General features: G+C 39.5%; 1 protein-coding gene across 2 annotated transcripts in view; it reads left to right on the top strand.

Moving 5' to 3' along the window:
* The window catches only part of med25 (mediator complex subunit 25), a 48,277-nt gene extending 23,549 nt beyond the window's left edge, over window positions 1-24,728 (top strand). The window contains exons 15-20 of one of the 2 annotated variants that reach the window (XM_020933201.2): window positions 82-258; window positions 12,161-12,280; window positions 12,684-12,755; window positions 16,267-16,428; window positions 17,910-18,030; window positions 21,788-24,728. In XM_020933201.2, coding sequence (XP_020788860.1) covers window positions 82-258; window positions 12,161-12,280; window positions 12,684-12,755; window positions 16,267-16,428; window positions 17,910-18,030; window positions 21,788-21,888 — 753 coding nt within the window. In that variant the 3' untranslated portion in view covers window positions 21,889-24,728. The remainder of the gene's footprint in view (window positions 1-81; window positions 259-12,160; window positions 12,281-12,683; window positions 12,756-16,266; window positions 16,429-17,909; window positions 18,031-21,787) is intronic. The other variant, XM_055152775.1, reaches the window with a different exon arrangement.
* The last annotated feature ends 287 nt before the right edge of the window (window positions 24,729-25,015 follow it).

Raw genomic sequence — 25,015 nt, 5'->3', positions numbered from 1 at the left:
TGACGGACCCCTCCACCAGAAACGTTACACAGTGTACCTTTAATCTGTTTTCATTTGAATGTGTCTCCCTCTTGTGGTCAGGCGGGCTGCGTGCACTTCCCCCACACCACGTCGCCGTGCGAGGTGAGGGTCCTGATGCTGCTCTACTCGTCCAAAAAGAGGATCTTCATGGGCCTCATCCCCAACGACCAGAGCGGCTTCGTCAACGGCATCCGCCAAGTCATCACCAACCACAAGCAGGTCCAGCAGCACCGCGCGGTAAGAACCAGAGGGAGGGGGCGGTCATTACCAACCACAAGCAGGTCCAACGACTAACTATCTAATTATAAACTTTTTTTTCCCTCCAAGAATCAGGAATTACGCCGTTAGTATCTTAATATTTTTTAGTGTTACCATGACAGCAAAACTCTGATCTTTAGAATCAGAATTTATTTGTCATTTCGGTATAAAAAATACACAAAAACAAAACATCATCAGCATAAAAAACAATAAATACCATGTTGTCCACATGATTGGGCACGCTCATAAGCCTCCAACCCCATCAAAAAATGACTGCGCAATCCAGAGCGCCCTATACACGAATCCACTCTGGTGTCCCAGCACAACTTCAGTAAACTACAAAGCCACACCACCCGCGGCGCACGCAAACACACACGGAGCAGACAGCGACCGCACAGTGAAAAACACCCACAGACACACTCATCACTCCACGCCGACGAGGAACGGAGGAATGAACCGAAAAAGTGAGTGCAACGTGTCACTTCTAGACACAACTGAACAACTGAGTCACTGCGAACACGCCGACAATCCGTTGGTCCCAGACAGCACCCTCCCTACACGCCACAACTGAACAAAGCCCAGAGTCACCGTGAACGCACAAACAAACAAAACCACTGACCCATCCAACTGTTGTGTTTCCTTTAAAGTCCGGTGCGGTTTATTTGTGAAAAAAGTTCGAAAGTAGACCATTCTATGACAGTGCGCCTTATAATCCAGAGTGCCCAATAGTGCGGAAAATATGGTAGTTTAAAATGTCAAATATATGTCAAATGCAGTCTTTAAAAAACATAAAAACTATTAATAACAACAACTTTAAGAGGTGTGAAAGACTTGTATAAACTAGGAATAATTAGGAAGCTTGGAATGTGTTTACAAGAGATACGTTTGGACTACTTCAGATTATTTAAAAATAGTTCAAGTTTTTCTAAAAAAGATGAAGATCAGGTACAGCTCCTGTAACTTCTTTAACCTTTTTAAACTTTAAACATTTTAACTATAGATTTTCACAGCATTCACTTCTGGAGCACATTTATAGAGACAGACCAATATTTAGACTTTTTAACACAATGATTATCAGCCTTAAATCTCCAGCACAGGCCGATATTTTGTTTTGGTCGATCTTCTGCATAAAACATACACACAAAGCTTTATAGTAACACTTGAATACGATGAGAGAGCTGCACAAAGTGAGACATCACAGCTTTCTTACAGGTTTATGATGCGAAAAAGAGCTGCAGGTGAGTTTATAGTAAATTTAAAAAGGAAGGAAAACAATCAAAATCTGGTCGACATATCGGCCCAAAAATATCGACAAAGCTTATCGGGCATTGGTTCCTCTGGATTCCAAAACTCATATCATTTGATCTCTACACATTTAATTACCCAGCATGCTTCACAAAAGACCCACTGAATCCTTCTCAATAAACTATTTCTACATTATGATCTAAGCTAGGGGTGGGCGATATGATGATATTTTAAACATATCTCGATATTTTTTAAACTTGATATGGATTTTGACATATCGTATATATCGATATAATGCTTATATTCAGTTTTGATTCCGCCGCTTCGCTTGTTTGCCTTCTCTATGCGTGCCCCCGCCTCCCTGATTTTCCTCGCTTGTATCTCATTCACTCCTCACGACCGCTGTGAACGCCGAAAGTTGCTGCCAGTGAAAAGCTTCTAGCACCACGATACTTTTCCACCGTTTACAGACAAAAACCTCAGCAGCACATCCTCATATTCCACCGAGTCTGAAAGAAGCTGAATCACATTAGCGACACGAGGAGTGCGCTGTTTATGCAAATTAGCCATGCGCTTTTAAGTTTCGTATCTGTAAAACGTAAACAAGTCTGCGCAAAGCTGCATTAAACACATTATAATCTCAAACGGGCTGATGTGGCTCATAGTCGTAATGCTTTTGTTTTGTTTTTTAATCTTAAATGTTCCTATATGAACTGCCTACCTCTTACACTTCAATAAAAATAAAAAAAAGACCTTGTTTAATTTGGCATATTTGTTTTTGCAGTTTTCAGTTTTGGGGGTTATTTTTGTACAGATATCGAGATATATATAATATATCGAGATATAGCAAAATGTATCGAGATGTAGTTTTTGATTCATATTGCCCAGCCCTAATCTAAGCCTTTGTTAAGACCTTATTAAGACTAATTAAAGTGTAGTTATTCTCGTGTTCCTGTCAGTCCCTTTCCTCCTCTTTAGCCTGGTTGTCACAGACTTGACCATCTCCTTTACAGCTGCTGGTTAATCACCTCCAGATGTTAGCCCAAACCCCCAGAGACTGTTTCTTATGGCCCTTACTCTGCTCAGAGGTAATAATGACCAGGAATTACATCGCACCGACTGGGAATAGAGCTGCATTGTCTATGGCATTAAACGGCATTGTTATTGACATTTCATTTAGCCAGCTGCGTATCTCCCCTGCAAAACACTGCACTACCAGCTAATGGGGCTAGCTTTAGCTACCGTTAGCTCATTATCTGGCTCTAATGAAAATGTAAGTGCCCCATACGTCCAAGCGTTACAGTGAATTTGAAGCTGTTGTTTTATGCATGAATGTTTAGGATTAATGACGGAATTTTAATTTGAAGTTACAGCGGTAATTGCGGCTAAATAATGCAGCAATCAAACCAATCTGAGTTGTTAGCAGAGGTAAGTTATGTGGTAAATTAAAGGAAACGTTTAAGCATGTCGACAGAATGAAGGAGAGGTTTTAGATTGGCCGTTTTACTTTGTGGATTTGTTCAGTATTTCAGTGTCACTTTGCATCGTTATTCCTGAAAACCTGTAAATAGTTCACTGGGTCAAGATTAAAGTTAGGTTTTGTCATGGGTTAAGAAGCTGTGGGATCCATCTCCAGATTTTGAGCTAGTCTTGGTCAGAACTACTTTAGCTGGAGGATTTTACCTTTAGTGCATGTTTTCAGTTGATGAGGGGAACCGGTAGCCTTTTTCATCAGCCGGTTTCACTTTGTAGAAACCGTCTGACCTCGCAGTGTTAGAATTTGTTCGCTCAATGGTAGGCAGATATTTTTTTTTTATTTAACCAGTCCCTGCTATTTGGTCGTGACATATGTAATGCACCACTAATGGGGCTAACTGGTATATTAAGCTTTTCCCAAATCCCGTAGGAAGAAGAGCAATAACATCTTTCCCCTTGATAAGATTCACCACATTCTCTTTATTTCAGCTTTAAATCCTCGATCTCGAGAATCGTTGCCAACAAAGACTGTATGGCTCTTCGCTGATTGGCCGGTGCCCGAACTCGCACATCCGGGGTTTTTGCGAACCGTCTCGTGTATTCTGTTTTCTGATCTAGTCGCTGGAGAGAAATGAAACTGAGTGGAAGCAATAGGTGGCTCCAGCCTGGCTAGGGAACCGGAGCGCCTAGAGGAAACCCTCCCAAACACAAGGAGATCATGCAAACTGACTGCAAAAAGAAGGGTCAGATCGGCCGGGGAATCGAACGTTGAACCTTCATGCTGCGAGATGAGAGTGCCACCCACTCAGTCACCATGCCCCTTTTTAAAATCCATACACCCGTGACAATACTCATTCAGTTCATTTTAATATGTATCTTTCATTTCACATCAGTTTTTTTCTGCGTTCCTTTATCACTAATCAGACAAAATCAGGCAGTGGACTTTAAACAGCTTTAAATAACTCCGGACTTTTTTTTCTTTTTCCCATACATAAAGTTTTACATTATACATACAAATGTTATGAAAAACTGAAGTATTTTAAGTGAGAGCCCTTCCATACATGTGTAGAATCCACTTTTATTTATATATCACAAATCAAATTAATACAATAAAAGACAATAAAAGTAAATCATAAAAAGAAACAATACATAAAAAGTGTTAAAATCCATAAAGCTAAAAATAATAGATAGATAGATAACTACATAAATAAATAAATACAACTCACACACGCTCACACGGCGTTAAAAGCTAGAGAGTAAAAGTGGGTCTTAAGACGAGATTTAAAACCCTCTGTTTGGACATGGGGAGTCAGAGCATTCACAGCCACAGAGAAGGCCCTGTTCCCTCTGGTTTATAAGTTTCATCTTTAGTCACCACGAGCTGGAGCTGGCCCTCGGACCTCAGAGCATGCGCCGGGGTTTAAATCTTGATGAAGTCCGAGACGTACTGTGGGTCCAGTCCATTCAAAGCTTTTAAAAACAAACAATAAAATCATCAAATCAATTCTAAATCGAACAGGAAACCAATGCAAAGACGCAAGGATTGGTGTGAACTCAATTCGGAGTGCTACACATCAATCTGAGCCAGGTTAGTAATGACAGCCGCAAGCCTACGTAACCAAGAAGCTCTCTGCAACACTCCTGCACAATCATGTTCTAGAAATATACAAAAGCATAATACAAAACAGTACACTACAACTTCACAAACCTGATGCGATGTGCAGTAGTTTCATTAGCGAGATTGTGTTGTGATGCTTCAAAAGTGAACCAACCAACTCAGAAACTAATTTAACTTAAACACACACTGTTTTCTGTCAGCATTTTTAAAAGAATAAAAGGTAACACGGTGATTTAAATAGGTTAGGTGTAATACTCTCTCTTAATAATGCACATAGACCTGTAGTTTTGCACACATTGCATTTTGTCTTTCTTTCATCATATTTCAGTACATCACTCTCCCTCCCCTGTCTCTCTCTCTCTCCCTCCCCCTCCCGCCCTCTCACTTTTTCAGCACTTCTGTCCACATTTGAAGCGCGTCCATCTCTCCCATGTTCCCTCCTTCACACATAACTGTCCATGTTGCATATTCGTGACAGAAAACGCTCCGAGCTACGGCCACGGAGAGTCTACACACAGACCCATAAACTCCCAACACGCACATTTCACATCTTTAGACAACGCATCATAGCTCTGTTCTTATGGCTGCATTGCACAAAAGACCCATAAAAGCTGCTACAGTAGAGATTCCAGAGAAAATGGCCAGCGCTTTCTCCCATTTTGGCACTAAAACAAGAGACAACTGCGCGTTTGGATTGGCTGCAACATAAGGGTGACTGCTTGGATAGTTTTTAGACATTGTTCAGTTCTAAAGGCTGTGAAAATGTGTTTGTATCAGCAGAGAATGGGAAAAAGGCAGTGCATGAGAAATGGGGAGGAGTCAGAATACACAAGGCAAAACAATGTACTGAAATCAAATTGAAATCACAGTTTTAAGTTGGTGGAATTATCTTTATATTAAGTTGGTGGAATTATCAAACAGCAATGACTGCATTTGTTTGGATCACTAGCTTTTATTATTTTATTTTAAATGTTTTTATTAAATTAAAATAATTAATAATTTCACTTTTTTTTCTCTTTACTTAATACTAAAAATTACATTTGGATGGAATATTTCAGGCAGTTGGTTGTTGATGACATACTAGGTAGGTAGGTAGAGGTATTACGTTTTAGTATTTCTCTTTTTTTCTACTTTTTTTCCACAAACTGCCACTTAACTGACGTAAAACTATGTAAAAAATAAAAATAAAAAAAATGCTGTAAACATGAAAACCTGTTTTATGCACTTTTCACCATAATTTAATAGTTGTTGTTTTAGTTACTTAAGTAAATATGTATAATAAAAAAAATATTCAAACATCCATAAATCAATTCTTTCAAAATAAAATAAAAAATAACAATACATTTTTATTGAATTATCAAATAGCAATGACTGCATGTATTAGATAATTGATCAAATTATTTCACTTTTTTTCTCTTGGCGACTTAATTCCAGACGTCTGACTTCATATATTTGATATCTTCTCTGTGCATTAAATGTAGAAAGTAGTAAAATAGAAAAAATATGTATTAGAGCTGGCCCACCGGCTACAGACAGACTATAAAGACATTATTTAATGTTTTGTTATTATTTTCTATTATGCTTGTTCTGAATTCAATGTTTAAGCAAAACTATTATTGAACATTTATTTTAATAAGAAAAGTTTTAACATTACATACCTCAAAAGATTTGACTGTGAATTTGAGTTTGACACCCCTGAGTTTGTCCAGATTTTGACTGGTAGTGTGTATTATTGGACAAGCAGAGTTTTTGCAAAGACATATTCCTGATAACAATATTTGAATCATCTTTTCCATTTTATCTTGTAGACAAAATACCATCCGTCTGTAGTAGTGACAGAAGTTAAAGGTCCTATATTACGCAAAGTTGACTCTTGTGAGCTTTAAGTCATGTTAGAATGTTACTACCTCCTCAAAAACATACATGGAGTTGTGTTTAGTTTCCTTCACATGTTTGAGTAACCCTTTTATTAGTCAGTTTACATCTCCAAAGCTCAAAATGCCTCTGTTGCCATGAAGGGGTAGTTTTCGTAAACAGCTACCTTTTTACCTTTAGTTTAGTAGAGATTGGAAATTCCTGGTCTGAAATGATTCCAAATGAATCTAGTGAAAGTGTATGGAGTTTTAAAAAGACACAATGGAGCGCTTCCTGTATTACCACATGACATCACAAGGTGGAACGGAAAAACAAACAAATGAAACAAAACACAACTCCAGGTCTGTTTGTGACATAGATCAGAAAATGGGCCCTTGTTTTAATACCTATTTCTGTACTTCATATGTTCTAACTAAAGCAAATGCGTGTTTCAAATGCTTTGGAAAAACCCCGAATTGAAATGAGTGGGAATTCCATCACTGCTCCTGTCACAACCTGTCAAAATAAACACTCACGCTTACAGTAGTTCGATCAGTTTTCAGATGCTGTCAGGGCTCATCTCAGCTTCGCTCATTTTATGTCTTCATCCTTATACGTGAGCAGCCCTGTGTCTATGGCGGAGAAGCACTTTCCACAGAAGACATTAAATTATGATGATTTCTCCTCCCTCTCTTGTGTATCGTTGCATATTCAGCCCTGCATTGCTAATAGGGAAGCGCTACAGCAATCTTAACATAATTAAAATTTCACTTTCGGTCGTTAAGGATTCGCAGAGCTGGAGAGACCGGGAAAAGCTGTGCAGGGAGGTAGGTTTATCAGGCAAAATAAAGGATTGCGTGTACTTTTGCATTAAATCAGGGTTGCGCTGTATATTACAATCTGAGTTGCTGTAATTATCAAATCGCAAAGGCTGCACTTGTTTAGATGTTAGGATCTCATCTGCAAAGAAGAAAATGTATAGTGTTTTTATAGGAAAATCGTCACAGTAACGCTAATAATAACAATAACAACACATTTCCTGATTCTCTGAGGATAAAACACTTCAGAATTAGATGCAGACAGTACTAATTAAACTACAGTACCTTATTAAACTAATATCTGATCTGTCATTATACTGTTTTCTCATCAGCTCTGCATATTTAGACTGAGTTTTTCTCTCAAACAGAAAATACGCTATTCCAACTTGTGATGTCATCAGGTGGCAATCCACAACTAGTTCATTTATTTATTTATTTTTGTTTTTGTTTGCAGTGGTCCAAATTGTTCCTCACTTACCTTATCCATTCAGAGCATCCTAATCATTCACCACAATGAGTTTCTAAGCACTTTTTACATTTTTCAGAGACAAGAGTGGAGTTTTGCCCTCACAGTGATGTTAACAACAACAACTAGCATGCTAACAATGCACTTCATGATTATCTGAGGATAAAATGCTTTATAATTACATGCAGACAGCACAAAACAGTTTAATTTCTCCCTTAAAAGCTACTTATACAGTATATCTTTATCTTCTTTAAAGTTGTATTGTGCAACTTTTCTGGTAGAGGGACCCTCACCTAGCCAGGCTGGTGCCACCAGGTGCCTCCACTCAGTTTTATTTCTCTCCAGTGACGAGGTCAGGAATCAGAATACACCAGAATAGACGTTTTGCAAAAATCCCGAAAGTGCAAGTTCGGGCACCAGCCAATCAGGGAAGAGTCAGACATTCTGTTTTGGCAACGATTCCCGAGATCGAGGATTTAAAGCCGGAACAAAGAGATTGTTTGGTGAATTTTATCAAGGAGAAAGACGTTATTGCCCTTCTTCCTACGGGATTTGGGAAAAGCTTAATATACCATTTAGCCCCGTTAGTGACGCATTACATATGTCACGACCAAATAGCAGCGATTAAATGAAAAAAAGTACTCGCCTACCGTTGAGCAAACAAATTCTAACACTGTGAGGTCAGACAGTTTCTACAAAGTGAAACTGGTTGATGAATCAGGCTATCTGTCATCGGCTTGTTTCTATGGACATCTCAGTGCTCTGCCTGAAATGTTCCACAGTATGACATTAAACAGATCTACCTCACATTTATTCAATTACAGGTGGTTTTATATCTCAAAAATACCTAGAAAAACAAGCATTCTGACTATGAGCGGGGTCGCCTCTCCACAGATCTGACCTGTAACTTGATCTGGTTTGGTCTCCATAACGATAAAAAAGTTTAATACCAACCTGTGAAACATTCCAGACAAAGTAGTAACATTTACAAGGAGACAAGCATTTGATGGACGCTCCACTAGAAAAGTTACACAATGCACCTTAAGCAATTTATCTCAAATACACAGACAAAAAAATTTGATATTTCCACTTTAAGCTTAGATACATCATACGGAACCAACACACACTATTAATCACTTCTTCTTCAAAACATTCCACATGGCTGCTGCACATGACTTCATCTCCTAATATTGTGCGAGTGTTGCATAAATTGTGCGTTAGATTTCACAGGTTACTGGGTTAAGGACAGGGGATAAATCACGACTAATGCTCGGGGATGGGGCAGCTGGGGCCACGCGCTCTCACAGTCTCCGGGCGGATTCAGATGTGTAAGGAGCAGGAGCGTGGCTGTAGATCTGTAGTAAGATGGATGACTAAAGCTGCCTTCCATTCCAGGCCAGAGTTAATAATTTGTGCTCAGAGCTGGGCTAAAACTGGCTCCAATCTTCTTTTTCCAATGGGCCATGCCAGCGCAGTACACAACGCCGAAACTACTGCACTGTTTTACTTTATATAAAAGATAGGTAGTGTTCATGTGACGGCTCAACTGTCTAGAAGCACTGTGTTGATACTTTGCAGCTGATATCGTCAACATTCATCAACATACCCTGGCGGTGTGATTCTAAGGCTACGTTCAGACTGCAGGGCTTAATGCTCAATTCCGATTTTTTTGTGAAATCCGATGTTTTTGCGAGGTCGTTCACATTTCCAATTAAATGCGACTTGTCTGTGACTTCAGTGTGAACGGTAAACGGCCCGAAAGTGTCCCGCATGCGCACTGGAGACACGATGACGTCAACCCCATGCGTCAACCGCAGCGAGCGTGCTCTGTGTTTACGGAAGTTGTCCAAATATGGTCGCGAGCATTGAGCACCTGGCGATTTTACAGTTCCGGTTTCCGCCTGCTTCAGCGCAGAATAGTGACGTTTGTCGCTTGTCAATGACGTGTAGGTCGGATGGATGCGCTTTGGCCTTTCATACTGAAGTCGCATGTGAAAAGATCGGATATGTATCGGATTCAGGACCACATATCCAAGTGGCCTGGGTCGCATTTGAAAAATTCGGATCTGTGCCGTTCAGACTGTCATTAAAAGATCAGATACAGGTCACATAGAAGCCAAAAAATCGGATTTGGGTCACTTCAGGCTGCAGTCTGAACGCAGCCTAAATGTAGTCACTGCTCTGTTTGAAGCTCTGTTACTCAATGTAGACTTTATGGTCCATGGGGTCTTAAAAGTCTTAAAAGGGTCTTAAATTTCACATTCCTAAATTAAGGCCTTAAAAAGTCTTAAATTATGTTGTCCAAGTCTTATTTTTTCCACAAAGGTCTTACATTTCATTAGCCTATTTTTCTGTATACTCAACCGGGCTGCAGTGTGAAAAACAAAAAAAACAACAACATGAAATCACATAACATGAATGAACGTCTAATTTGGAGCATGCACAAACAATACTTAGGTTTCTGGCGCTGGCGGCAATGAGTAAACAATCAGTAGAGTGGAGGAAGATGTTGGATACAGCATTGGAAAGTGTAAATTTAATCCACAGTGGCTCTCAGTTTCTAGATATAGTACTGTTGTTGGTTCATCATTATTAGAATTAGATTTGGTTTTTCGCCCGCATAATGGGAGCGATGTTGGTCTTAATTTTCATTTAAGTGGTCTTAATAAGGTCTTAAAAAGTCTTAAATTTGGGGTAGTCAAACCTGGGGATACCCTGGATTAAAGAATAGACTTAGTTAGATTTGCAACTATGGTATATCAGTATCGGAAAAAGCTCAGATACCTCACATTTTTCAGGTATCTGTATCAGCGAGTACTCAGACCAAATCACCTATCTGTGCCCCTCTGTATTTTCCAGAATGAGAACCTGTACGCTGCAAAAAAACTTGGCCACAATTTAAGATCCATCCATCTATTTTTTTCCACTTATCCTGGGTCAGGTCGTGGGGGCAGCAGTCTAAGCAGGGACTCCCAGACTTCCTGCGGTGGGGGAGACAATTTAAGATATAACAATTAAATCTATCAGAAAATCACTTAAAAGTTGTGAAATAATTTGTCCATACGGCAAGAGAATTTAAATTTTATGAGTTATCTTACAATAAACTACTTCTAGACTAGAATGAAGCAGTCTCTGGTCTAGTAAGTAAGACAAAATTGTTTCAAGAAAAGAGAAAAATTATTGATTTAGTTTACATTTGGATTGTACAAAAGAGGGTCACGTGTTGGTGAATTACATCTCTTACAACACTTTCCAAAAAGCAGTACTAGAATGGAAACAAAAATATGAAATTAAATAAATAAAAAATTGTGAGGCCAAAACTGGAAAATGAATTGTGAAATTTATATACTGTATTTTCCGGGCTATAGGTTGCGCTCTTAAGCCTCCAACCCCATCAAAAAACGACTGCGCGCCCCACAATCCAGAGCGCCCTATACACGAATCCACTCGGGTGTCCCAGCACGACTTTAGTAAACTACAAAGCCACAACACCTGCAGCGCACGCAAACACACACGGAGCAGACACACTCATCACTCCACACCAACGAGGAACGGAACGAAGGAAAGAACCGAAAAAGCAAGTGCAATGTGCCACTTCTAGACACAACTGAACAACTGAGTCACCTGCGAACACGCCGACAATCCAGTTGGTCCCAGACAGCACCCTCCCTACACGCCACAACTGAACAAAGCCCAGAGTCACCGTGAACGACACAAACAAACAAAACCACTGACCCGTCCAACTGTTGTGTTTCCTTTAAAGTCCGGTGCGGTTTATTTGTGAAAAAAGTTCGAAAATAGACCATTCTATGACAGTGCGCCTTATAATCCAGAGCGCCTAATAGTGCGGAAAATACAGTATTAGGAATTATTTTATCTTTCGTATCTCGTCTCATCTTCTGGAAATTGTGTCTCGGGGATGGGCAATTATTTTTTCCATGGGGCCACATGAGAAACAAACTAGACTCTCGACTAGAATGAAGCAGTCTCTGGTTTAGTAAGTAGATAATAAATCTGAAAACAAGATGAATAACCTGATATAAATTTTAAAATCTTAGCCAGATCAGAGAAATTTGCAGTGTAGGCGCTAATGCTACCACATACTTAAAATACACGAATAATGATAGAAAACAGATTTGTGTTCCCTCTTTGATACCCTTATTTAGCCTTTGGTGTGGACGCTGAACTCGGTAAAATAACTACGGAGAGTGCAGCCTGACACAGCGCTATAACTCTTCTGTTTACTTCCTGGTTTACTGATGATAAAAATGCTTTATATTAATAGTAGACAGGACACGGCGGCCTCACTTTGATTTATTATTATTTTGCTTTTGCTTGTCATCATATTTACCTCACACTGTTTCTCATACTCGTACACGTGTTTTGTCTCTGGTTGTTTTGCAGCAGCAGATGGGAGCCGGTGGGGGTCCCATGCAGCCGGGACAGGTGCCTCAGACACAGAACTTCATGAACCGAGCTCCAGGACCCGGGATCCCTGTCTCCCACGGCAACGTCCAGCAACAGGTAACCCTTGACCTCTTCCCCCCTGACCTCTTGAGACTGACGGCTGCTGTTCATTTTAACCAGAGTGAGATGGTGATAAAAACACTAGAGTGGACGTCCGATACCAAAGTTCAGCATTTTCAGCGTTCTGGCGTCGACGCTCTAGTCTAGACGCATATCCACATAGACTTTACGTATAAACTGGACTTTTGGAGTTTGGAGTCACTGTAGGCAAAGTGAAAAAGTCCACTCTAGAGTTTCATCCCATCTCTTTGATTTTAACATTTCTCTCACCTCTTCTGCCCCTTTGCCTGGTGTTTTGTGCATGTGGACTGACTCTCTCCTCCACTCCCCTCCTCCTCCTCCTTCTCCTCTCCTCCCTCCTTTCTCTCTGTCTCTGGATTACTGGGGCGGTCCTGTCCAGTCTGTGGTGGTGGGGATGCCCAGTGTGAGTCAGGTGGCTCTGATGGAGGAGCAGCAGAGGCAAAACAACATGGTGAGCTCCAACACTGGGTACATTTACATAGACAGAGAGGAAAAAACAGATACCAGGATAATCAGTAGGGCTGGGGATCATTAAGAAGTTGCCAATACACAGGCTATGATACGATACATATCTCAATACAGTGAGTTTACGATTCGATACGATTCAATACAATATATTTCAAATCGATTCACTATGGTTCAATAAAAAAATAAAGCCTAACTCATGCCTGTCTTTGTTAAACCACTTCTTGTGCAAAGTTAATCAACAAAACAGTGAAAATGTCAAATGTGTTGCATAAAAAAGTTTACAGCACAGCAAAAACTGTAGCGCTGTAAGAAAATAATTTAGTAAAATATAGACTTGGACAAACTTTATTGACCCACAAGGGAAATGATTTGGACACAGTAGCTCAAATATCGATACAGCAGCCCATGATATCAATACTGTATCATCACATTAAACAGTACGATACATCAATATTTTGATATTTTTGCACACCCCTAATAATCAGATAACCCAATTAATAGTGTGTGTTTACATGACCAAGAGAAATCTGATAATAAGTTTTATCTTAGTAGTTTTTTTTTTGGTCAAAACCAGCATATATGTGAACAGTCATAAAGAAATCCAACTTCAGAATAACTCCAGAAATCGGATAACAGATCAGATTTTTTTGTGTATGTAAACGCAGCCAAACATAGACACACAGTTAGTTACACACAGAGTTAGTTAGCCACAATCATCCATTTCAAATTATTTGATTAATTTTGGAGTTCATCCTTGTAGTTCCAGTTTGAAGTGTTTTTGCATAAACACTAGAAATGGTACAAAATCTCGTTCCACCAGATCTCGCGAGACAAAATTCCATCTCTTACAGTTCGAAAAAGCAACACTAGAATGGCAACAAAACTACGAAATCAAATAAATGAAAACTGTGAGGCCAAAACTGGTAACTGAATCATGAAATGCATATTTTTGGAATTATTTTAAAATCTCATCTTGTTTCATTCTCATGGACCCTATTTCTGATCTTGTCTCGTCTTGTGGAAATTGTCTCATCCCATCCTTAAAAAACATATACAGTGAAAATTGTTATAACTTATTTTTTTGTCCAGCTATAATATTTAATAAGTAAGTAGTGTTTTTGTTTTTTTTGGATTCCTATATTGATACTTGGCATTACTGTACTCGATACCGATACCAGTCCGATACCACAGTGTGAAGCAGCAGAGTAAGGCTATTCAATGTTGTTACAGTACAAGAGCAAAAAATAAACCTACAAAAATTCTTTCTCTACTGAAAATCTGTAGAATAAATTAGATTTTGAGAACTAAGTGTTAAGAGTCAAATATAGAAGTTTTGCTGATTTAAGCACTTTTACTTTTCCACTTTCTACCACAGCGCATAGATTAAAACAACAATGAGGCCTGTAAAAAGAGTTCTCCTCGGAGCGCACGGCTAATTATGTAGAGTAAACAAAGTCCCAGTTAGTGCTGTTGTCCCTGCACTCTCTTTGGCTTTAGTTACTTTACTGAGTTCAGCATCCACACCAAAAGCTAAATAGAGGTGTCAAAAAGTAACACAAATGTCTTTTCTGTCATTATTAGCGTGTTTTAAGTGTTTACAGAGCCTCTACAGTCTGTATTTAACCTGCTCTGAGCGTTAGTGGTAGCGTTACCGGTAGCATTAGCCACAGATGTCAACAGCAGCTGCACACATCTACAGATCCTCATTTAAAAAGTGGTATCGGATCGGTGATTTGGTCTGAGTACTTGCAGATACCCATACCTGAAAAAACAACAAAGTAAGTAACTGAAATGTAATATAGCCAGTGTTGGGAAGGTGACTTTTAAAATGTATTTCCCTACAGATTACAGATTACATACCCAAAAATGTAGTTTGTAACGTAATCTATTAAATTACTTAAAGTGAGTAATGTAATCTGAATACTTTGGATTACTTGATATTGTCTTAACTTGTTTTTTAAAGCTACATGAATGTACCAACCACAGCCTGAAAATTCATGTTTGTTCTCTTCAAATTGGTTCTGGTTTAGACCTGGTTTAGACCTGGTTTAGACCTGGTTTAGACCTGGTTTAGACCTGGTTTAGACCTGGTTTACCTGGTTTAGTCCTGGTTTTAGTCCTGGTTTAGTCCTGGTTTTCCTGGTTTTAGACCTGGTTTAGACCTGGTTTTAGTCCTGGTTTAGACCTGTTTTAGACCTGGTTTTAGACCTGGTTTTAGACCTGGTTTTAGACCTGGTTTTAGTCCTGGTTTTAGTCCTGGTTTAGACCTGGTTTAGACCTGGTTTTAGACCTGGTTTTAGACCTGGTTTAGTCCTGGTTTAGTCCTGGTTTAGACCTGGTTTAGACCTGGTTTGGACTTGGTTTAGTCCTGGTTTACACCTGGTTTAATCCTGGTTTAGTCCTGGTTTTAGTCCTGGTTTTAGACCTGGTTTAGACCTGGTTTAGTCCTGGTTTTAGTCCTGGTTTAGTCCTGGTTTAGACCTGGTTTAGACCTGTTTTAGACCTGGTTTAGTCCTGATTTTAGTCCTGATTTTAGTCCTGATTTTAGTCCTGATTTTAGTCCTGGTTTTAGAGTCCTGGTTTTAGACCTGGTTTTAGACCTGGTTTTAGACCTGGTTTTAGACCTGGTTTAGTCCTGGTTTAGTCCTGGTTTAGTCCTGGTTTAGTCCTGGTTTTAGTCCTGGTTTTGCCCAAAATGTGAAAAAGGGGAAAATACCACCATGTAATCCATTTATTTCAACAAAGTAACTGTAATTCAGTTAAATACTCTGATTACGTAACTCTGGTACATGTAATCTGTTACTCCCCAACACTGGATATAGCTCTCAATGAAATGGAGTTTTAGGTGGTACTAGTGGTGCAGAGGACGGCTTTCCCTACGGGGACGAATCGGTCTATAAATACAAAAAATAAGAAATTAGTTGGAAATTTTGATTCAGTAGAAGTAAAGCCAGATAATTCTAAATAAATAAAAAAAACAGTTTTAATAACAGACTAGTGCTACAATTACTCAAATTCATATTCTATTAGGTAGTTGTTGTCTTTCTTTCTAACTTGTGCACAGCTCCATCTCACCATTTGCACGTGTGGCGCTCTGACAGTCTCTAAGCATGTTTTTCCTCATGCTCCAGAATGCTTCTTTAGCATGTCCTGAACTCCACATATTGTATTACTCACTTATAACATGCATGTACAATAAAAGCGTCTCAATGAAAGATCGTTTTATTTTGAAATGCTATGAATTGAAGAGGCTGATTCGGACATTTACCTTCTCAAAGTTTTTATGAAAATGTTATGTATTCAATTCTGCGTAGAGTATTGGCAGCAAAGTTTATTAAGCAACGTTATAGAGTAAAACAAGTAACCAGTGTTTTTAAATTTAAATTACATCAAATATTCTGATGTATTATGGCCAAAATAACTACATTAGCATTAGAATTAGTGTCCAGACCTTTTCTAGTTTTATCTTGACTGGTTTTGTGACGATTCTTCAGATGGCAATGCGAGCAGCGGGACCAGCCAATCAGCAGCCTCCGGTCAGTGGAGCCCCGCCCACTCAGGGAGGCCAGGCCCAATCACAGGGACAGATTCTGCGCCTGGCAAACCCGGGAGCCAATCCACAGCTGCGCAGCCTCCTGCTCAGCCAACAGCAGCCGGTAAGAACTCAAATGTGACCTGTGAGTGAGTGAGTATTACGACCAGACGTCCCTGTTTACCCGGGACAGTCCATATTTTGAGCCCCGTGTCCCCTGTCCCAGCAGATTTATACAAAAAAAAACAGTGATTTGTCCCAGTTTTATACAAGAAATGTCCCAGGTGTCCCTATTTTTGACCATTTTGATCCAAACCAGGACTAAACTAAGATTAAACCAGGACTACATCAGGTCTAAAACAGGACTATCAGAATTTTTTACTAATTTGACTCCCTGCCATCAGTAAAGAGGAACATAAATTATCAATTGTTTAGCAGAAAACCGTGTTTGTAAATGACCTTAAAGCAAAAAAATGCAGCAACAGAAGTCTATCAGATTATGACTGTCACGAAAATGCACAATGTTACGCGCTCTTTTCACTATTTTATGGATACCAGCCATCAAACCCCAGTGTGTCCCAGTTTAGAATTTTGAAAACCTCACCGCATCACCCTATATTCAGAGAAAAGCTTTTGTGACATGCGTTTTTTTGTAACTGTTGTATTTGGAAAACAAACTACAGTGGATTTTAGAACAAGTCTTCAATCATTAATTTTGAACTAAACACTAAATCCACTTTACTACTAAACTGTGTATGTGATGCTTTAATACTATTATCTACTGTTCCTAGTATGAAATGTCTATTATTATATGTGCATCTATTCTTTGTATTTTCTGTTTTGTATTTTATCTTCCACGTGTGTATTGTGTTTTGCAACTTCAGTGAAAACAGAGGTAAATTCTGAGCTTTCTGGTCAAAAACACCTACATCCAAGTTTGCCCCCCTTTTTTTTTCTTTTTTTTTTTTTTTTGTTAAAACCTGCACACGAACAATTAGAAAGAAATCAAATGCAACTGGCTTTCTTTACTTGCGAATCAAAATCTGATTAATATCTGATTTTTGGGCCTATAAGGTCATATGCAAACCACAAATTCTGATGTGAGTCACAAGAGGGACTATGATCAGAAAGACATTTGCTGATTTTGCTGTTTACATTTCATTTAAAATAATATTTTAGCTCAAAACAAGATCTCACGAATCAAAATTGCCACTGAAAATGAGCTTGGGACATATTTTTCCCCTTGTTTTTATGTTTGGATTGGATACAAAAATTGAGTTAAGTACTGGTGTGTTACATTTTTTCAGAAGCTGTAGTCCCAAAAAGCACTGCTACAAAATATTAAATAAAGTAAATCAAAAATAGTGAGGCCAAAATTGGGAACTGGATTGTACAGTTTATTTATTATAAAGAATGTCTCATTCTCGTAGTTCCAATCTCGTGTCTCATCCCGTGTTGTCGAAATTGTATCTTGTCCCACTCCTACAGTCTGATAACTCCAGAAATCAGATCATGATTTTGTTATACAAGCAAACATGGCCAGTATGAGATCCCTGTGTCAGGGGCCTAGTCTAATCCTCGCTGTTTCGTGTGTGTCTTCTACAGCAGCCCGGTATGTCCCACATGTCCGGTATGATGTCCCACCAGGGCATGGGGCAGCAGATGGTCCACCCCACGCCAGGAGGGGGCGCTCAGATGCAGGGCCAGTGGAGGCAGCCTTTAGGAGGTCAGTGAACACCCCACACACAGAGGAAGAAACCAGAACAGCACCAAAATACAAAAAAGCAAAAGACAAAAGTCTTAAAAACGTGAAAAACACTACTAGTTTTGTTTTTAACAGTTTGTAGTCGTCCAAAGTTATTCCTCACTTAGTTTATAAGCACTTCTCACAACTTTCAGAGACCCGACAGTTTTACCAACCTAACAACTAGCATGCTAATAGTGCACTTCCTGATTATTGGACAATACAACACAGTACAGGAGCTGCTTATGCAATATATCTGAACCAGAGTCCTACACGGGTCCATTTTTGGAGACCTGCACCCGTGCAGTAAAGCACCCCCCTAAACCCAGACTAAACCCCCCCCCAGGACTAAAAACCAGGACTGAACCTACGCTGTGTCATTTATGGATTTTAAATATATACACACACACTGCAACTGTTGAGCCGATCACCAGGACTACACCAGAACTGAACCAGGACTAAACCCGTGTCTTTAGCGGATTATAAATATATACACGCCACAACTGCCGAGCCAATCGCCAGGACTAAACCAGGATTAAACCAGGATTAAACCAGGACTAAACCAGGACTAAACCAGGACTAAGCCAGGACTAAACCAGGATTAAACCAGAATTAAACCAGGACTAAACCAGGACTAAGCCAGGACTAAACCAGGACTAAACCAGGACTAAACCAGGACTGGATCAGGACTGGAACAGGACTGGAACAGGACTGGAACAGGACTGGATCAGGACTGGACAGGACTGGACAGGAATGGATCAGGAATGGAACAGGAATGGATCAGGACTGGATCAGGACTGGATCAGGAATGGGAACCAGGTCTAAACCAGGACTGGACCAGGACTGGACCAGGACTGGACCAAGGACTGGACCAGGACTGGACCAGGACTAAACCAGGACTAAACCAGGTCTAAACCAGGTCTAAACCAGGACTAAACCAGGACTAAACCAGGACTAAACCAGGTCTAAACCAGGACTAAACCAGGACTAAACCAGGACTAAACCAGGACTAAACCAGGACTAAACTAGGAGTGCAGTCGCCCAGCTGATCACCTCTGCTGATGGTTTTATGTAATAAATACACTAAAGTCTCTCTCAGCCTGGTCCATCGTTCTGGGAAAAGACCGGGAAATGTCGCTTGTTACCAGGGCGACGGACGTCCTGTTTGCACGTCAAGTATTTTTCTCCCATTCGTTGTCCATTTGATTCACCTGACCCGCCTGTGTGTAATCACTACCCGCCAGAAAAATTCCAGAATGTTTAAATCTGCCCATTTCAGCAACTATTTGTGTGACCGTGTGCAGGACTCTGATCTGAACTGGACAAGACAGGTTTTGCTCAAATACATGGACAAAAATAGGGTGCAGGGCCTTTAAAGTTGCATTGTGTAACTTTTCTTCTGGAGGGTCCGCCAAATGCTTTTTGCCATTGAAATGTAATTGCTTTGTCCGGAGTGTTTCACAGTATGGCATTAAACCTTTCTATCTTCATTGAGACCAAGTTGCAGGTCAGATCTGTGGAGAGGCGATCCCACTCACAGTTACAAAGCCTGTTTTTCTAGGTATTTTTGAGCTATAAAACAACTTGAAATTAAATAAATGTAAGGTGGATCTATTTAATGTCATACTGTGGAACATTCCAGACAGAGCAATGACATATCCATAGAAACAAACAAGTGACAGCTCCCTAACCGAAAAGTTACACATTGCACCTTTAAAGCTGAATGACTTAGTGGGAACTCAGAGTGAACCCAGCTTTAAACCAAATTATTTTAGCAGCTCCTTTTTGTAGTCGCGTAATCGTTGCATCAAGCTCTGAAAGTTTGAGTCACTGTAGGGAAAATTCAGCAGTCTTGGGAAAGTTTTCAGCCCTTTTCATGTAATAAGAGTTGAAAGTTATATTTTTACAGCAGTCTGAGTGAAATGCTCCAACACAGAAATCCTGGTGTCAAAATTTTGAACAGTAAGAAAAAGTGGACTCTTGTGAGCTTTAAGGCGTCTTATAATGTTATTACCTGATGAAAAACATACCTGGAGTTTTGCTTTGTTTCATTCACACATGTTATGTAATGTAATGAGTCATGCTTCATTATTAGGCCTGTTCACACTAGTACATATTTGAATCGTTTTCGTTGCGGATGCAGTGTTCGTCCACACTAATCCCATTGAAAATGGCTGGCCACCAGCTCCCACAAATACATTTGAGTACAGATCTGATCCGGCACTGTGAACGCCTGAAAACACTGATACTCTGACACGCTGATGTAGACGGTCTATGCATATGATCATACTTATAGACCGTATAATCTCTGAAAAGTTTAACATGAACTATCTCCAACACGATAGAAGAACAGAGCAAACTTACCATTAGCAGAACATCCCTCTGTCACAGAAAGAACATATATATTCCACTGAGTCGTGTCCTCCTGAACTGCATCAGCGCACAATAGTGAGCTGTATTTTTAACTTAGTTTATGCAAATTAGCCATGTGGTTTTAAGTTTAGTTTCTGTAAAATGTAAACAAATATGCTCAAAGCTGTGTGGATAGGGGAGGCTTGTGGACAGAAACAAATCAGTCCTCACTCTGAGTTGCCATTCTTGTCTTAAAATCCAGTGTTACGCTCAGTAACAACTGAACCTTGTTGTCGGTCCACGAAAAGACTGTTTTTACACTTTCCGTCTCCCTCGGCTCAAAATCAGTTGCTGCAACTTGACGTGACTAGTGTTTCAGGTGATTTGCGTTACCGTATGGACAGGGAAGGCTTTGATTGAGGATACAGAAACGACGTGTCTGGACACAGATCGTTTCCGATACTCTGATGCGGTGATACTGTGATACGTGCATTTGTTTTAGTCTGTTTATGGGCCTGTTTACATGAGAACACTTGCGGGTAAAAACAACAAAATATTTTATCAGAAGTGCCTTTCGTTTAGATGGTGATGGTGTTTTTGGGGCTTAAAAATGCAAAAATCTGAAACCGCCCTCCAAAGTGGAAAAGTTGAATACGCTCCGCCGTAGCGTTTCCGCCTACACTGTCCAAGATGCAAAACTCTGATCAGAACTGCTCAGGTCACGTACGCGTTTACGTCATGCACATCACCGCCGAGCGTCACCACCATTGGCATGCATACCCATTCCAGTTCCACACACTTTTGCATCACTGTATCCACGCAGATTCCCTCCCAAAAACGCTCATCTAAACGCGGAATAAAAGTGAAGACGCGACGCCTCTTTTGCATCTTCTGTTCAGACTGTCATATAAACACCTTAATCTCCAAAGCCACCTTATGAAGTGATAGTTTTCAAGTTAACAGCTACATTTTACTTTTAGTTCAGTGGAGATTGACAATTCCAGGTCTGAACTCATCCAAATGATTCTAGTGAAGCTGTATGGAGTTTGAAAACGCAGTGGAGCACTTCCTGTATTACCACATGACATCACAAGGTGGAACTGAGTGTTTTCACGTTGAGAGAAGATTTGTGTGTTAAACAAAACACAACTCCTGGTTTGTTTGTGATGAGGAAACAACATTACAGCCATTTATATAAAGGCCTTTTTTTCTATCCTTTTCCTTATGTGGTTTTTACTTTTTTGGAGTGTCTTTTACTCTTTTTTCATTGTGTCCCAAAAAAATAAATAAAAGGGAACAACATTATAACATAGATCAGATAACAGTGTAATACAGACTTTTTAAACTTCTGACGCTTTCCCCTCTCTCTCCCCGTGTCTGTCCCCAGGTCAGATGATGATGTCTGGGCAGAGAGGAGCCGTGCCTCAGCCCGGGATGCCTCAGGTCTCCAGCGTGATGGAGGATGAGATTCTGATGGACCTCATTTAAACACAAACACTGTCTTCATCTGTGGATCAGAGCCGAGGCAGGAAACAGGAAACAGGAAACAGGAGCGGGACAGGGTGGAAACTCAAGATTATGGACGATAAAAGTTGCATTTTTTTCTTATTTTTCAACTGGCTTTCTTGCAAATGAAGTGTGAACTAAAGCAGTATTATGTAACTTTTCTGGTGGAGGAGGGTCCATTACCTCCTTTGCCTCATGGAGATGTTATTACTGTGTCTGGAATGTCCCACAGTATGGCATTAAACTCACCCAATTTGCATTTATTCAACTACAGTGTTGTTATAGCTCAATAAATTAGAAAACATCTATTCTTACTCGCCTTTCCACAGAACTCACCTGCTTGTTTCCATGGAGACGTTGCTTTTTTACTTGTGTATCTCCATGGAAACGAGTAAGCGAGGCCACCATGTTCATTTACATGTCAGATCTGTAGAGAGGCGAGCCAACTCACGGTAAAAATTGCGTTTTTAACTGGCATTTTTTAAGCAATAAAAACACCTCTAGTTGAATAAACGCAACATGGTTTTAATGCTGTAGTGTGGAACATTTCATGCAAAGCTATATCAAAAATGTGGTGAACGCTCAACCAGAAAAGCTGCACGGTGTAGCTTTAATACGGCTGACTTTGTATTCCCACAGCAGCAGAACGGAGAAGCGATTATTTTGTATAGAAGCTCGCAGAAATACATTCACATCATGTTTCACACTCCCTGTTTTGATTTAATTGTTGTAAATACTTTGAAATGTCTCTCGTTATTATTCCACTCCTGTTTCCCGTCTCAGTTTGGACACGTACCTGCTCCGATTCCGCCGTTTTGGGCTTTTTTTTCTTTTTCTTTTTTCTTTTTTTTTTTTTTTTTTGTGCTGTTTCTTTCCAATTTCTTGCTGCTGAAATGTTGGCCATAATTAAGAAACAAATCATGCGCGAGGCCGGTTCTGCTGGAGTTAATTGGGAGCAGACTGTCCCAGCGTCTCTACACACCGGATTATTATGGTACACTTTTGCTGAGACTGTAAACGCCGATGGACCAAAACAATACGACCACTGACGAGTCAATAATGCAGATTTTCTACTCGTAAAGATAACCCAGTTTGAGTCTTTATTTATTTTATCTTTTGAATTACTACACAAAAATTGGTTAAAGGTGCGTCCGTCAAAAGCTTTGTCTGGAATGTTTCACAGTATGGCATTATTATGTCGTCATGGAGACCAAACCAGACCAAGTTACAGCTCAGATCTGTGGAGAGGCCCCACCGCTCAAAGTCAGAATCCATGTTTTTCGTAAGAATATTTGAGCTATAAAAGCACCTGTAATTGAATAAATGTAATGTAGAGCTGTTTAATGTAACACTGTGGAACATTCCAGGCAAAGCAATGGCGTATCCATAGAAACAAGCAGGTGACGATACCCTGATGCATCAACGTGAAGTAAAGAAAAAGCGTCGTGAGTTTTTGTTATAATTTTAGGTCTAATTTAAGCTTTGTCTGTCAATTCTGTTTTTTTTTACTCTTTAAAGGTGCATTATGTAACTTTTTGGTCGGGGATATGTCACTGCTCTGCCTGGAATGTTCCACAGTATGACATTAAACAGCTCTACTTTACATTTGTTCAATTACAGCCGGTTTTGTCGCTCAAAAATACCCGGAAAAACAGGCATTCTGACTGTGAGCGGGGTCGCCTCTCCACAGATCTGGCTTGTAACTTGTAGGGGTGTAACAGTAACCAAAATATTGCGATATCGAATCGTCAAAAGGCTTTCAATAATCATCGTGGGCCATCACAATATATCGAATCACAAGTTTCTTTGCTTAAATGAAGAGTTATGGTGCAGCAATAGCTAAAAAGCAGAGGGGACTACATAGACCATGATCCTTTGCTGCGTTTTGGTGCAAACTACATAAAGAAATAACAGTTCTAAGCAATTTTAAGTCTTAGTTTTTTGGATTAAGTCTTGTCAAGGCAGTTTAAGAGGAAAAAGTAGCATATTCAGTTTTTTTAGCCTCCACAAAATATTACAATAAATACCGTACGGTGAGATTTATATCGTGAAAATATCGTACGGTGAGATTTGGATATCGTTACATCCTTAGTAACTTTGTGTGGTTTGGTCTCCGTGAAGATAGAAAGGTTTAATGCCATACTGTGAAACATTCCAGACCAAGCAATAACATCTCCTTGAAGAAAAGCATTTCACGAACTCTCCACCAGAAAAGTTACACCTTTAATGCACCTTTTAAAGCGGGTTGCCATGGTTACCAAGTCCCGCCCCCGAACAACATGCTTCCAAAGTTTTTAGAGCGTCCCACGAAATATGTTGTGTTCATGTTTGAATCTGATTATGTCATAATTTCATTTGTGTAACTCTGTGGGAGATGATACTTTTTTGGTTTAAATTATCTCAAGTTACTTCATCCATCTACATTACTGGCCCGGTTTTGAATGACACGGCGACTCATTTCAAGCCAAATTATTTACAATTTGGTGTGAAAATCGCACTCACTCCATGGCAGATTTATTTTATTTCAAGCTTAAATGAACACAAATGCCACAAAAAGTGAAAATAATCAGGTCATTTAAAAAAGTAAATCCACCCTGAGAATCTTAAGTTAAAATCATCTGAATCCAGGTCATTATACTACTTTTTTTTGCAATGAAGGAACAGTTTTAACATGTTTTAGTTCTTTTACAGTCTGTATTAAACAAGTGGTCTTGTTGTTTTGCTTGATTGTCATGCTATAAAAGTTTGAATTATTCCCATATTTTTTAGTTTTTGTTATTTTCTTACGATGATGTACAAATAAAATGATGTAGTAATGTTGACCTAATGTGTAGTATTGTTATTTCAAAAGCTCAACTAAAAGTACAAAATATGATCAGGAAAATACTCAAGTAATAATAAAAGAAGTAGTAGAAGAAGTAGAAGTAGTTTGGGGAAACTACTACTAAATTAATAGTAATTTAAAGATCCTTACACAAAATTCATTCTTGTGAGCTTGAAGTCATGTTGTAATGTTGTTTCCTTGTCAAAAACAGACCTGGAGTTGTGTTTTGTTTCATTTACACATGTTTGAGTATAATCCTGGTTTATTAGTCTGTCTACAAAAAGC

The sequence above is a fragment of the Boleophthalmus pectinirostris genome, unplaced genomic scaffold, assembly GCF_026225935.1.
Source record: "Boleophthalmus pectinirostris isolate CB_2022bp ecotype Guang Dong unplaced genomic scaffold, ASM2622593v1 HiC_scaffold_17, whole genome shotgun sequence".
Taxonomy (NCBI): Eukaryota; Metazoa; Chordata; class Actinopteri; order Gobiiformes; family Gobiidae; genus Boleophthalmus; species Boleophthalmus pectinirostris.
Note: the sequence above shows the minus strand (reverse complement) of the source record. Positions and strands in the feature narration are given on the sequence as shown.